Here is a 15,980-nt window from a genome sequence, read left to right on the forward strand (position 1 = left end):
CTGACAGGTCAGAGGAGCTCGCTGAAAGCAGAACTGGTGGGGCTTAGTGCCGTAGGCTTCACACCAGGATCTTTTGTTTGGGCAAGGGAATGCTCTTCCAGGCCCCTCATTTATCTGTTCGAGTTGAAGTTACAGTGGATGCTCTTGGTGGGACCAGTCCTAAAAGGGAAGAGAAGGAATTTCCTGCCACCCCTCCCCCCCCCAAAGAGAGATAACTTTCCTTGTGACAACCATACATTGTCCCTTCAGAGACCCAAAGGCATTAGGGGCTGGGGGAGGGGAGAGTCCATGCCACCTGTTCTGCCTCTTGACATCACTGTGCTCTGGAGGGGAGGGAGCGTGTGGACTGATGAGATGCTGTTGTTTTTAGCAGCAGCTGGTGGAGCTGTCTCCTCCTCTCTTCCTCTCCTCTCTCCTCCTCCCCTGAGTCACTGTCCAGCCACCAGCAACAGGCAGGGAGGAGAGGGAAGCAGAGAGCTAAGGCTCTCCTTAGCTCTGACCCCAGCCCTGACCCCAGAGACAATACTCTGGGTCACCAGGTCAAACCCTCCCCTCAGGAGTTGGCTGAGTGCTGTGGAAACAAAGGCATCAGAGATTCTTTTTTGGGTTTGTTTTCAAAGATAAGAAAAATGGCAGGGACTTCCCTGGTGGCACAAGTGGTTAAGTATCCACCTGCCAATGCAGTGGACACGGGTTCAAGACCTGGTCCGGGAAGATCCCACATGCCGCGGAGCAACTAAGCCCGTGAGCCACAACTACTGAGCCTGCGCTCTAGGGCCTGCGAGCCACAACTAATGAGCCCAAGAACTACAACTATTAAAGCACGCGCACCTAGAGCCTGTGCTCTGCAACAAGAGAAGCCACCACAGAGAAGCCTGTGCGCCTCAACAGAGAGTAGCCCCCGCTCACCTCAACTAGAAAAAAGCCCGCACGCAGCAACAAAGACCCAACGCAGCCTAAATTAATTAATTAATTAATTAATTAATAATAAAAACAACCTTTCTGTAACAGAAAAGGAAAGAAAGAAAAACGGCTTCATTCAAAAGAACCTTGCCCCGCCCCCCCACCGTGGAGCATCACAGGGTGAACCAAACTGAGAAGCAATTCTCAGCTACTGCTGCAACACTCAGGCCCGGAATTCTCTTCCAGCTGCCCAGGCTGCTGTTGTCATGGTAGTTTGAGGTTTCCGTAACTGGTTGACATGTGGTTCACGGGCAAAATAACCACCTGTCAGACTGGAAGGGAAGGGGGGTAGGGGGCAGATTTTTCCATTTAAATTCTAGAGAGGCCTCCCAGCTACTTGCAGGTAAGCCCCCCCAAGAGCAGAATGGAAGCTGCTGCTGCTGCTTTTCAATTACCTCCAGAAACGTGCTGGTCCCTTTGGAATTACTATAAAGAACCAGAGACTTATACGGGTCTCAGAAGACCACCGACAACACCGTATAGCTAAAGGGCAATACCTGAGACTCAAAAAAAGGAAGGAGCAAATATACCAGAACTGTTATGGGTGCCAGGACCTGATTATGTTTGAGTGCCACTTTCTGTTTTCTGCTTAACGATATTCATAGATAGAACATTTACTGAGCATTTACTATATGTCAGGCACTGTGAGAAGTACTTTATATTGACTGCCTCACTTAATTGCCACAAAAATCTTATAGGTATCTAAGATTAATATGATTCCCCTTTTCCCAATGAGGGCACGAAGACACAGAGAGGTTACTTAACTTGCATAACTAATAGGCAAAGAAGCCAAGGTTTGAACCCAGGTAGGCTGACTCAGACGTTACACTGTTAACCACTAAGTTATGTTGCCTTGTATCATCTTCTGCTGCTATATTAGAATCAGAGGATGGGGGAGGTGGAAGGAACCTTTAATGACAGTCTAATCTAATGCCTTGTTTGGATTGGATGGATGAAGAAAAGGGAGAGCCTGAGAGAACAATCTTGCCCAAGATCTCACAGCTTGATACTTTCATTATCCCGGCTGCCAGCCCTCTCTCCTCCAGGGCTGCCTCTAGCATTTTCAAGCACCCCCTCTGTGTAAGGCAGTAGGTGGCGTGTGTGGCAGGGAGGAGGTGGCAAAGCACAAAGTTAAGAGGCACTCGGTTTCCTACTCTGTAAAATGAGGAGTTGAACTAGAAAAACCCAGGGCCAAAGGCATTCGGAAAGCCTGTGACTCCAGGTCATTTAGAATCTTATTAGGGAACAAGACAATTACACATAAAAGTACATGTAACCACATAACACAGACCATATTCTTACAAGAGTCATTACTAATTGCCAAATGAACAACCAGTCAGTGAGTACAGTGGAGGGAGAGAATCCTATAGTCCAGGAAGACATCCTAGAAAAAAATACTTAAGCTGGTCTTCAAGAATGGGTAGAAATTGAATAGAGAAAAAGAAGCATTCTCCAGGCAAGAGAAATGATAGGAGGGGAGACGGGGTAGGATTTACCACCAATAGCACTGAGACCCAGAAAACAGTCAATGCCAAAAGGAGTTGCCTAGGTCAAGCTATGATCAAGAGGGCACAGACCTATCTAGACCTGTATCCCATATGGCTTTTTGCTACCCCATGGCTTTAGGCAAGTCACTTAATCCCCACCTTGAAGGGATGTTGTAAAGTAAGGAGTCCCTAACACACAGTAGATCTTCAATAAATAGTAGTTAATAGCAGCAACGTAGATTTTTCATCCTGGCACCAGTACAACCTCATCTGTACCATTCTTTTCTGCCCTCCGTAGTGAGCCTTCCATTCCCATGCACCCCAAAGATCACAGGCTCTCTGAGTGTAGGAATCATGTTGGCTTCTCTCTATCCCTAGCACCCAGCCTAGGCCTGGCATGTTGTCTGAAACACAAAAAATATTATTGAACTCTATACAGCATCACCACCAACGACCAAAAGCTACGGCTACACATAACAGGACGAATAAATCTTTAAAATGTAATATTGAGCAAAGGAAGTAAGACATGAAAGATTTATACAGAATAATTTTATTTAGGTACATTTCAGAAACAGGCAAATCTAAATGTTAAAGTACTGAATATACACCTTGGTGGTTAAAATATGAAGAGAAAGGAGGAAATTCCTACACAAATCAGGAGAACGGTAACATTCAAGGGGAAGGTTGAGAATAACTGTCGTCTTTTAGAGTTCTGTCAATGATCTACATTCAGTTACTTCAACTGGGTGGTGGTGAGATGAGCAATTCTTTAAGCCATACATTTGTGTTCTATGAATCTTTTTCTGTATATTTCATAATAAAAATTTAATGTATATCCTTAAAATACAAATATATATATATATATATATATATATATATATATATATATATATATATATATATATAATTGAACTGAACAATTAGTGTATAATGGTAGATTCCAGTCAGACCCCAAAATACAAACAGCCAAAGAAGCAATGGTGCAGCTTTACCATTCCAGAGACCTAGGGAGTGCTGGTGCTCAAATAAAAACACAGGGGCAGGGGTTCTGCATCTACTTCTTGCTTCCCAGGGAGAACACCCTGCTGAAAAGAGTCCGGATTTTCACGAGAAACACAGGCTTGCAATCACCAGCGTCCTTGCTGAATGCTGAGGCACGAACGTACAAACCAATCTTAGGACTGGAATCTTACAGGCATTTGCAAACCACAGAATTAATTTTCAGGGTATGCCTCATAGCTCAAGTCAACATTTCCTTTTGGTATTTAAAGCAACCACATAGAAAGGACCACATTTGAGCAGATTTGTGCTCCAGCTGCCTGCAGTCCACAGCAAAAAACACAGATGATTCACTCGACTTGGTCCCCAGCAGTTCATTTGGTAATAAATTGCGGAACAATTCTACTTATGCCCACCCAGATCATTAATTTTCACAGACTGTAGGAAAGGTCTGCCTCCCAACCAAAGAGTGTGACTTCCTGAACTCAGTTCCTCTTGTTCATGGCTATAAATGATAGAGAGAATTTTTCTAAGCCCTAGAATGCTTGTAGTTCTTTCCCAAGTGGTGATCAACAAGTATGTACTGAATGACCACCGTGTGCCTGGACCACCTGCAGACCACTGAGGTGCATATACACTCGTATCCCCAATTCTAGACTCTTCTTCAGCAGTTCACCTAGGATACCACGACAGCTGCCATCTGAAAGCAAAGCTCTGGTCATGTCATTACTTGCTCAAAAGTCTTCAGTGATGGGACTTCCCTGATGGTGCAGTGGTTAAGACTCTGCACTCCCAATGCAGGGGGCCCAGGTTCGATCCCTGGTCAGGGAACTAACTCCCAGATGCATGCCGCAACTAAGAGTTTGCATGCCACAACTAAGGAGCTGGTGAGCCGCAACTAAGGAGCCCGCCTGCTGCAACTAAGACCCAGCGCAACCTAATTAAAAAAAAAAGTCTTCAGTGGCGCCCAACTGCCAGCAAAATAAAGTCCGAACTTCTATTCTCCCAACAACCTGGCTTCAGCCTACCCTTTCAATCTGTTTTCACACAGTTCTCAATGTTACCCAAAAGAGTGGCTCCTCCCCACACACTCTTGGCCTCTACTTCTTTGTTCGTGATGCTCCTTTTACCAGTCCCTCCCCATCCATTTCCACACGTCTAGGTTCTTGCCTCAAGGTACATCTCAGTGTCACTTCTACCAAGTCTTCCCAGAACTTCTGTTTCTAGACAGATGGATCTTAAGGGCATTTTTTTGAACAACAATCCTTTGAGAACCTAATGAAAGCTATGGAACCCTCCCTAGAAAAATATACATACACATAGAATTAAACATACAATTTCAGAAATCCACTGAAGCCAGCCCATGGACCCCAGATTAAGAGCCCCTTATTCTGTCTCTATCTTAGAGAACTAAGTTACTCGCTCAGATATTCATTGAAAATTTACCAGTCTTTAGGAGCTGTGCTGGGTACTAGAGACACAAAGATGACGTCACAATTATCTCCACAAGTAGTTCACAGGCTAATGGGAGACATTCATCGTTATACTGTGATAAATGGTTTAGGATAAACATAAGGTGGGGAATTTCCTGGCCATCCAGTGGTTAGGACTTGGTGCTTTCATTGCCAGGGCCCGGGTTCAATCCCTGGTTGGGGACCTAAGATCCCACAAGCCACGCAGTGTGGCCCCCCAAAAAAGAAAGAGACCACCTAAGATAACTGTAAGGTGAAGAACAGTCATCCCACTGTGTCCACAGGGGACTGGTCCCAGAACCCACCTCAGATACCAAAATTCAAGGATGCTCAAGTCCCTTATATAAAATGACATGGTATTTGCATATAAACTACTATACTTTAAATCATCTCTAGATTATTTATAACACCTAACACAATGTAAATGCTATGTAAATAGTTGCCAGTGTGCATGTAGCAAATTCAAGTTTTGCTTTTGGAACTTTCTGGAATTTTTTTCCTGAATTTTATTTTATTTTATTTTTTTGCGTTACGTGGGCCTCTCACTGTTGTGGCCTCTCCCGTTGCGGGGCACAGGCTCCGGATGCGCAGGCTCAGCGGCCATGGCTCACAGGCCCAGGCGCTCCACAGCATGTGGGATCTCCCCAGACCGGGGCACGAACCCGTGTCCCCTGCATCGGCAGGTGGACTCTCAACCACTGCACCACCAGGGAAGCCCCTGAATTATTTTTGATCCACTGTTGGTTGAATCCTTGGATATGGAACTGTGGATACAGAGGGTTGACCATACATACTTCAAGAAGGGACAACTTATGGGGGAGAGGCCAAGACGGTGGAGTAGGAAGCCCCTGAGCTCACCTCCTCCCATGGGCACACCTAAATTACAACTATTTATAGAGCAGCTATAATGACCTGGGGAATGACCTGAAGACTAGCAGAAAGGATCTTCTACAACTAAACGTATAAAGAAGGAACCACAACCAGATGGGACTTGAAGAGTGCCCAGAAAACACTTTTACGGGCCCTTTACCAGAGGCCCTTAGCTGTGAGAACTCACACCACTGACTCTATGGAGACATGCTATGTGGATGAGCATCGTTTTTGCCTCTATCTAAAGACTCAAGTTGGAACCTACAATAAAGAGTTTGTACACGGAGGCTTTGGAAGAACCAAGCCGAACACTGACTCTGATTAATGTGACTGCAGACATTCCTGAGCTGGATGTTGTGTCTATAGAGGCAGACTGGCCCCCTGCTCTGGAGGACTAGCTTTCAAATTTGGAAACAAAGAGTAGGATTTTGTGGCATGATGTGGACATCCATTCAGAATACACTATAAAATGGTTGTTGAACCACCATAATGGTGTCTTGGAAACGATTTGGATCATGTTGATCTACATATTTTAAATTTGTTGTAACATCTCAGGAGCTATACATGTGTATATTTTGTGTTACATTGTTCTAAGGGGAAAAAAAAGGGATGACTTATGAACCTTTTATCTCCCCGACTAGAGTGAAAGTTCTTGAGGGTAAAATCCTTGAGGGTAGTATCATATCTAGTACAGTGCACCCCACCCCATTACATATTTTGTATTCGTGCAATAATAGAACAGAGCCAATGAGACAAAAGAGCAAGTTATAGGCACAGTCCCCACTGCCATCACCCACATGTACCAGAGGCCTCTGAGATCCAGTTAAGGTGGTCCCAACTTTGAACAATTATGCTGTACAAATTGTACCAGCCTAATTTATGGTTTATCTCACCCTGACTTGATTCAATCTCTGCGCCCATGAGGAGAAGATATCATAAGATGTTCTATCTTACGAATTCTAAATAGTTTCTTTTCACCAAGAAACACTGTAATCTAACCACATTCCTTTGGAGATTTGCTGTAGACGTGGTTCACCTGTCACCCTTCCTGGGTGGTCGACAGATAGCTCACCTGTACCCCTCCAGAACTAACACTTCATTAGTAGGAGATTAGGGCTTTCAAAGATCAAACAGCTGAGGGAAAGAAGTTAAGTAGTTTTAGGTTGGATATGTGATTTTCTTTACAAAAGCTAAATTGATTGAATGTGTTTTTAAACTGGGCTTATTAGTTTATGTTGGAACTCTTCCATAATTTATTAATTCTGCCTTTACTGCACCTCAGAAATGCTCTTTAGGAAACTGACAAACACACAACAGTGTCTTGCAAACATTGCAAAAGAAGCAAAGGTGCCCGCTATATGGTATGGGTCCTGCAACGGTGATTGTTCTCAACCTTTTGTTTCTTAAAACCTAACAATCACTCTGGCCCTAGGTTTCCACTATTCTGGAAACAAAAAAATGGACACTTTTAATGAGACAGACATTTATAGGTTTACATGCAATCTGGCTTTTTTCCCCCTCCTGCTAGAATAGAAAAACTAATTTTACTGAATTATGGTTTTTGTAAAAACAACTGTCATCCACTGGATACCAAAACCTCTCAGTTAATAAAACTACAATATGACATATATTTTGCAAGATAGATAAGCTCACAGAATTATCTTCAAAAGCCGCATCTTACTGTATACGTTCTTTAGGAATTATGCCTTTTAATGTGACACAGAGGTCACTAACACAACTAATACAATCTGATGCTCACTGTAACATTTTCCAGGGCACCTAGAGGAAAAGAAATGAGTAGATTTTTAGAAGTTCTGTTCCTGTATTTATTTTTTACATGAAGTTTTTTCAGGACACAAATAACTGCATTAATATTTTGGAAAGTTAGTTTTATTGCACATTAAAGACAAGCTGGTGGGTGGTGGGGATTAAGAGAAACAAATCCCTGACACGTAGAGCTGACAGGATAGGATGGTACTCCCTCTTTGCCCACAACCTCTAAGTCACTGTGTTGGGGTACAAGGCTTTTTGAGAGTCACTGGTGTAGAACGCTAGTGCTCAGAGCAGAGGTGGGAGGCCGAGGGCAGAGTGGGCCTCTCACCAGCCACCAGATCAATACAAGTCTTCAGGCTTCACAGCATCTCCCTCCCTGACACTTTTCTCAAAGCTATGCTGCAGCTAACGTCTAGGCAGGAAGGAAAAACCAAAATGTCACCACTGTGAGCCCAATGGAACCCCACAGGGAACAAAAAGAACCTGCCTCCTAATTAGACTGCAGCCCCTAAGGAGGCCCAGCTCTTCACACAGACAGCAGCTGAGGGGTGTGAGGTAGAGAAGCCCGGCCCTGAGGCTGTGTAACCTCAGGCTGTCACTGAGTTGCCCACTCCACAGCCTCCAACACCTTCCCTCTAAGGACCCAGGGCACTTAGAGCAACCTGTGTCTTGGAATGAAGCCACCGTCCCCAAAGTGGGTTCATGATAGATTAAGCCAATCAATTCACCATTCTTAAATGGCCTACTTGCAGCACCACTGAGGGCTAGCAGGAGGGAGGCAAGGGAAGGACTGACTACAGGTAATTTTTATGGAAAGCTTTGCAAAGGTCCAGGTTTCCATAATAGATAGTGTCCACTGAAATGAGCATTAGATTGTTTTCACTGGGGGCAACTAGCTGTTCCAATTGAAACTATTATTATTTTATAACCAAAGTATATTTTTATACTGTGACTTGCACCATTAAGTGAGAAACAACAGCGTGAGCAATTCCTCGTGCCAACTCAAAATACCTCTGCGTGCAAACACTTCAGCATTTAGACCACAGCACCCCCGAAGAAAGAAATTGTAGGAGGCCTCAGCACATTCCCTAGATAGTTCTGTCATCGATTCAAGAAGCACCCCCAACGCCCCGCACCCCCCAGCGTCCTACAGAGCAAATGCTCTTACCTTTCTGCCAACACACACAACTTGGCTGTCCTTCTCTTCCACTGCCTTATTCTCTCAAATCCAACTCCTGTGCTCCAGGTTCTAAAGTGAAACTATCTTGGCTAAAGTAAATTTGCTTAGGCAGTAACAATCCCCTCCCACCCCACCTCCTTGCTTTTTTTTTTTTTTTTTTGGGACATCAAGGCCAAGAGAAGCAAAGGGACTACTTTACATTTGCATAGAGCTTTGTGATTTGCAAGCCACCCACACATCGATGATCTCATCCAGCCTCCTAACAACCCAATGAGGTAAGCCTACACCCCCTACACTCAAATAAGGTAGGGCTACCTCCTAGGACTGTTCCAGCCGTGGCACACAGTAAGCACACGAGTGCTAACTACTAGCCATTAGACACAGCAAATATTATTTAACTCATTTTATTAGTGAGAAGCTGAGACTCAGAGGTTGGACAGCTGACTCCAGGCCTCTAGGAATCTGAAGCAAGCTGGGAACCTAGTGCAGGAGTCTTTCCACCACATCAATACAGACCCTAACTGTTTAAAACTTGACAACTACCCATTTCCACGGAGGCTTAGCCACGCTGATAAGAAGGGAGCCCGAAGTCCTGATTCTGTTCCCAGTTCTCTGCTAGCCACGTGCTCTGAGCTTCAGTTCTCTGGACCTTTGTGTTGGCTTCTCCATAATGAAGGCAGACTCACTTTTTTTTAAAAAAAAAACAACAAACAATGGAATGTCAAGCTTCCAGATGAAAGGCTCTGTTACAAGTACAAAGTATCATTTAATTACACTGCTGCTCCAGTTAGCTGCTTCCCAGCTCCTAACTCCCACTGGGTGGATTCTGAAACCGCATAGGAGATTATGTCAAGAGGGGAGAACAGGAGAAACATTCTCTCCCTGAACTTTCTTAAATGGAAGAGAGGAACAAAATGAAAGGCCCATTTTCCAAGGAGGGGGCTGGGGCAATGATCTTCCCATTAAGTGGACCTGCATAAGAATCTATAGATTATTTAATGCCGGGGGTGGCTGTGGAATGAAATAAAGGAATCTTTGTGCAATGCCAGCCACAGTTCCCTCACTCTCTCCCCACGGTCAGGCATTTAACACAACTCTTTAATCATCAAGCTCTAATGCACCCCATCTGTGCACTGGTTGTAGCCAATGAAACTGCAGCCTGTGCTGACTTTGGCCTGGACTTGTGAAGGAGCCTTTCTGCCCCAAAAGGGGCAGAAAGGAGGACATGAGGCCAACAGTCTTTTTTGCTCATCACTTGTCTTCTCCCAAGGCTCAAGGGCCATCCATCTGTTTATCTGACCATTTATTGAGCTCTTGCCATGGGTCAGATTCTGACCCAGAGATACAAAGCTAATCGGACATGGCCCCAGGAGGAAAAGGATGTGTAAGAGCTCCTGTGAGAGAGGAAGGAGGTAAAGAAAAATGGATGCTTTTGGCTGAAGCACAGAGGCCCGAAAAACCCCTATCTGCATATTCAGGGAACTGTTGCTTAGTTCCAAGTGGTTGGAACAAAGAGCAAGGAAGCGGCAGGAACCCTAACTCAAAAGCTAGGCTCTGCCAGATCATCCAAGACCCTGTGCACCAAGCCAAAGAGGTAAGACATCAACTCTGAAGGTCACTGTCATCCCCACATACTCCCTTCTGACCATTTCACAAGGCCCAGCTCAAATACCACCTCTTCCAGAAATTTTTCTTGAACACGCTCAAAGTAATTGCTCTCTCTTCTTTGAGAACTCAAGACCTGAGTTCTTAGACAACTTGTATGAGTCTCAGCTTCTGCATCCATAAAATATATGACTAACATCACCTACCTTAAAGGCTTCTTACGAGGATTAAGTGAGATAATATTTATAAAGTGTTACGTAGCAGTTTTTAGTACACAGAAGGTGCTTAAATACAGTTTATGGTTACCTCCACTTCTTACGATACGCAGTACTTCTTTTTTTTTCTTTTAATAAATTTAGTTATTTATTTATTTATTTTTGGCTGCGTTGGGTCTTCGTTGCTGCGCACGGGCTTTCTCTCTAGTTGCGGCAAGCGGGGGCTACTCTTCATTGCAGTGCACGGGCTTCTCATTGTGGTGGCTTCTCTTGTTGCGGAACACAGGCTCTAGGTGCGTGGGCTTCAGTAGTTGTGGCACGTGGGCTCAGTAGTTGTGGCTCGCGGGCTCTAGAGCGCAGGCTCAGCAGTTGTGGCGCACGGGCTTAGCTGTTCCGTGGCAAGTGGGATCTTCCCGGACCAGGGCTTGAACCCGTGTCCCCTGCATTGGCAGGCAGATTCTTAACCACTGCGCCACCAGGGAAGTCCCCACAGTACTTCTGGATATTAAAAAGATGTCTTGTTTTCTACTCCTCTGGAGATTTCCAGAAGTACAACAACTCATATTTTCCCTCCAAGCTTCCAAAGTGAAGAGGACTGACTCCCCTCTCCTCTCACTGACATAGCCTCCCCACATCCAAACTTCCAGGCTCCAGGGATTCCCCAAAGGTCCAAGAGGAATCTGAGACAAGATGAGTTAGCTGACAGAGAAGGAAGCTATAGGCTGGCTGGAACACAAATAGCATAGAGGAGAGTAATTAGCAGAAACCTAGAGAAGGGAAAGTGGGCCAGAGACCAGGACTCTGAGGGCTGCAGGGTTCAAGCCTTTTGGTAACCCTAGACCCTAGAAGAGGCCTAGAAGGAGGAGTTCTTCCATCTGCAGTCCTGATTTGAGAATCTCCACTAACAGACGTGGTTGTTCAAGCAGCTTCTCCACTTCCTGTCAGATCAGCCAGCTGGACAGGACTGTTCTGTAACTGCTGATCCTTCCTCCTGCTCTGCCCGGGGCTACCGAGCCAGAGACAGGGAAAGTGATGCCACCTTTTCTAGCAGTTCTTGTAAACAGATCAAGAACACTCAATTTTTTTTTTTAAACTTTGTCTGAGTCCGCATAAAGGTTTTTTTTTGGTTTTTTTTTTTTTTTACTTTAATGGCATGAAGTCCAGGTCCTGAAAAGGATGCTTTTTAAAGCGAAAAGTCCCCCGTGAGCTCTTTCTCCTTTTCCTGCAGGCTAGTAAAGCTGTTTCTCCTCCCTTGCCAAGGAGCTTGGGGCCAGGAGGGAGCAGCTCCCCTCTGAATGCTGTCTGAAGCAGCCAGTGTCTGGACTGCTCAATGGGACATTAGGTTTATTTATTTGTTAATAATCCCCCCACCCCAACTTCAGGAAGCAGGTGCCAAGGCTCCTCAGGGAAAATGGGGTTCCACTCTTTCTTCTGATTGTGACCAAACGTCATGCCATTTCACCTCACGTAGAAGCCCAAAAGGTCCCAACAAGTCAGCTCTTCACCAAGCCACTTTTGGTCCTCCAAAGGCCACCCATTTTAGTAACTAAATCATCTGGTAACCTTCCCTAGGGGCTTAAAAAGCAATATTCCCCTCCCTCATTTCAGCCATTAACCTCTCCTACAAGAGACCACCTTTCTCAGAATTCCTTTCTAGGCAGGCAGCACCCTACATCGCATGCATCTGCCAACACAGCCCAGGCAAGCAGAGCGCAAGGCTCCAATCCCTTTTCAGCCCCTCTCCCCTCTGGCTCGCGAGCCCCCAGCCCCCACAGACTCAACAGGGATGACATTTACTTTCCAAAGTTACAGATTAAACGAGTACACTCTCCCCCCAACTCTGAGTTATTTCTCAGCTGAGCGAGACAGCCGTTTGGGTCAGCCCTCCCTGGACAAAAGAAGGGATACAAATGTTCCGGGCCCTTTGGCAGAGCTCATAAACGTCTGCAAACCTAGGAGCCGGAAGTGCCCTCCCCCAAGGTAGGCAAGGAAGGCCTGCAGGGAACATGTACCTTGGAAATTAGTTCATCATGATTGGCCAAGTGGGCTCTGCAGTGAATGCAGCTGTAGGTCCGGTGGCAAGAGGGCAGATATGCCTGGAAAGTCTTGGATCTTGTCATCTTCACCATTGGCGCTGCTGAGTGTGGGGTGAACTCTGGGGCGGCCCACGAGGCACTCCCACAGGATGGGTCGCACGGGAAACACCGGAAGACACAGGTAAAGGCCGTGGTTTGGCAGGGGGTGGGTGTGGGGCGGGCTCCACACACTGGTGATGTCTTCAGAGGAAGGACCCTCAAGCAGAGGTCTAGGGCTGGTTCTCAGCAGCCTGCAGTGCCAAGATAAGGAATATCATTAGCTGATGGAGCTGGGCTTCCTGCAAAGCCAGTACAGTAGAGTCCAACTGCCACCCGAGAGAGGGCAACATTTACAGGATAAAATGACCCCCCTCCTCTGTTCTTACACTGTGCCAAGATGCCCCACGAATAAGAAAGAAACCAATGGAGACCCCAACATTGCTGCAATTCTAGAGTCGGAGGTTCAGTATCAACTCAGGGCTCTCAGGAGTTACCCTACCAACATCTAGCAAACCGGCATGAACACCATTCCTAGGGAGCCCTAGAAAAAGCCAGGCTTAAAGATATGCTACCTCCAACCCCAGGGAGTGGACTCCCAAGGGGCCCCTTCTCCTGATCCAACCAAGATAAATGGCTTAAAAAGTTTAGTCTCGGGCTTCCCTGGCGGCACATTGGTTGAGAGTCCGCCTGCCGTTGCAGGGGACACGGGTTCGTGCCCCGGTCCGGGAGGATCCCACATGCTGCGGAGCGGCTGGGTCCATGAGCCATGGCCACTGAGCCTGCGTGTCTAGAGCCTGTGCTCCGCAACGGGAGAGGCCACAACAGTGAGAGGCCCAAGTACCGCAAAAAAAAAAAAAAAAAAAAAAAAAAATTTTTAGTCTCTAGAGATCTGCTACATCAACAATCACAAGTGGATTTCTCATCCATTTCCAGATGCCAGGAGTCCTCCAGCACTTGAAACCACCATCTGAAGAGGCAACAAACCCCACACCACCTTTTGCTTATGAACTAAGCATGGGATACAAAGGATCAAGTTCCCAAACAGCAGGATCCCTCGCGGCTAGCCAGTACTTCTAGGAGAAGTGATTCTGTTTGTAATACCTTGCCCAGAAATAGATGCTCAGCACATTTTTTTAAAGCAAGTAAATTAATGAAACTAGTGGCATAATCAGGATCCTGCATCTAAAATTCACAACGACAGTGAATCTGACCAGAATTTCTCTTCAACTCTCAAATTTTCCATTACTCATCCCACAGTACCAAGCATTTTTCCTTCCATAGCCTCAGCTTTTTTCTTCTAATGGGAAAGAAGGCCACTGAGATAGCCGGGTGGCTCCTAGGGCCACCTAGGGTATGTCCAAGTAGAGGTCTGAGGGCAAAACCCCAAGGTGTGAGATCCACTCCGCTTCTCTGTGGCTCACATACCTGAGGCTTCTGGACCTACCTATTCCCTGGGCTTCACTAACGGGGGTGGCGTTCCCACTTGCCTACCTCCCAGGAGAGCCAGAATGTTAATTAACGCCTGCGTCATGCTTTGAAGATAAAATTATTTAGAGAGACAGGGGAGGAAGACAAACAAAATCAGATCTTCCTTGCTGGATTATGCCTGGGATCCATCTGGATGCTTGGAGAAAGCCCACAAAGCATAGTCCTCTTTTTCCTCTGAACCTCACTGGAACCGAATCTTCAGCAGGGAAGCTGCCCTCTTCCCCGACAGCCTTCCCACCATAATGTCACTGAAGGCCACTATACCCCTGGGACTCCACAGAGCTTCCTGAGTGGCCAACACCACTGGCCAGCACTAGGCTGAAGGACAGCAGTGGTCACTATCCTTTACCCTGCATGTCCCTTGAGGAACTGAGCCAAGCAAGCTCCATATCCAGGGTGACCAATTACACAAGATGTCCAACTGTTTTTTTTTTTTTTTTTTTTTTGCGGTACGCGGGCCTCTCACTGCCGTGGCCTCTCCCATCACGGAGCACAGGCTCCGGACGTACAGGCTCAGCGGCCATGACTCACGGGCCCAGCCGCTCCGTGGCATGTGGGATCTTCCCGGACTGGGGCACGAACCTGCGTCCTCCGCATGGGCAGGCAGACCCTCAACCACTGCGCCACCAGGGAAGCCCCAAGATGTCCAACTGTTGAAGGGTTCAGACCTACAGGGGCCCAGGCATAATGTCTTCCCTGCTCGGTCTCCCACCACTAATTTTAAAGATGAGTAATCAGGTTAAACTGAACATCACAGAAATACTTCAAGAATACAGGGGTGAGAATTAACCTCCCCAGCTTTGCCTCAGAGATAGGCCTGGCCATAACAAGAGGTAACACGACCCCTTGGATCAGAACCCCTGCGTCTCACCCAGGCACAGTGTAAGTGGAAGTGGAAGTGGAAGGTGAGTGGTCAAAATGAAAGCCCAGGGCTTCCCTGGTGGCGCAGTGGTTGAGAGTCCGCCTGCCAGTGCAGGGGACACAGGTTCGTGCCCCGGTCCGGGAAGATCCCACATGCCGCGGAGCGGCTGGGCCCGTGAGCCATGGCCGCTGAGCCTGCGCGTCCGGAGCCTGTGCTCCGCAACGGGAGAGGCCACAACAGTGAGAGGCCCGCGTAAAGCAAAAAAAAAAAAAAAAAAAAAGCCATGGTAGACCAATGTTGTTGGGTGTTGAAGTGGAAGAGGTGGTAGAAAGAGCTAAATACCCCTCTTGGGGTTTCCCGAAATATCCTTGAACCTTCCAATACTCCTGTTCCACTCTCAGGAAGGACAGTATTTCCAGGAAAGGAAGGGGTGATAGGTCAGGGGGTAAGGAACAGGAAAGACGGAGGCAGGGGAAGCAAGCGGGAGGCTTGCCCCAGGCCAGCCACTTCTGAAGTCCACAGCCTCAGCAGCCCGGTGGGGAGCTGGAGGGGCACTGGCCCCATTCGCCTTATACAAACGCTGAGGGAAGGAAAGGAAACAATGAGCCCTGGCTGCTAGTCTGGGTTTAGAGAGCAGCCACAGAGTCTGTTTTCTTACACATGCAGACGGCTTCTAAATTATGCCTTTCCCCAGAGTAGAATTATTTCTTTTCTCACTCCTCTTCTGTAGGAAACCCAAAAAAAGTTCACCGGCAGGGGTTTCTGGTTATGCTCAGCTTCAAATGTGAATCTCAAAACTTATTCATAGCTACCTTTGGAGAAATCAGCATTCATAGTCTGCATTAAATGTGAGTATGTCACATACAAACACATTCATTGCACACCACAGCTCAGAACTTAAAAAGAGAAAAAGAGACCCTGCAAGCAACATCCCAGGCTGCCTGGTGCTGGAAAAGCCCCAGAGAGCCTAGGCTGCAGGCCTTGGACTTTG

At 46.6% G+C, this 15,980-nt stretch overlaps 1 protein-coding gene and 1 non-coding gene across 2 annotated transcripts in view; one reads left to right on the forward strand and one right to left on the reverse strand.

Annotated features, from left to right (window-relative positions):
- The window catches only part of YPEL2 (yippee like 2), a 38,611-nt gene extending 25,730 nt beyond the window's left edge, over window positions 1-12,881 (reverse strand). Inside the window, exon 1 of the mRNA XM_060082342.1 lies at window positions 12,577-12,881. Within this exon, the coding sequence (XP_059938325.1) occupies window positions 12,577-12,693 (117 nt within the window). The 5' untranslated portion in view covers window positions 12,694-12,881. The remainder of the gene's footprint in view (window positions 1-12,576) is intronic.
- TRNAG-CCC (transfer RNA glycine (anticodon CCC)) lies at window positions 4,208-4,280 on the forward strand. The gene has a single exon. It is a non-coding gene; the product is annotated as a tRNA-Gly (tRNA).
- Window positions 12,882-15,980: the final 3,099 nt, after the last annotated feature.

The sequence above is a fragment of the Mesoplodon densirostris genome, chromosome 18, assembly GCF_025265405.1.
Source record: "Mesoplodon densirostris isolate mMesDen1 chromosome 18, mMesDen1 primary haplotype, whole genome shotgun sequence".
In the NCBI taxonomy this organism is placed as follows: Eukaryota; Metazoa; Chordata; class Mammalia; order Artiodactyla; family Ziphiidae; genus Mesoplodon; species Mesoplodon densirostris.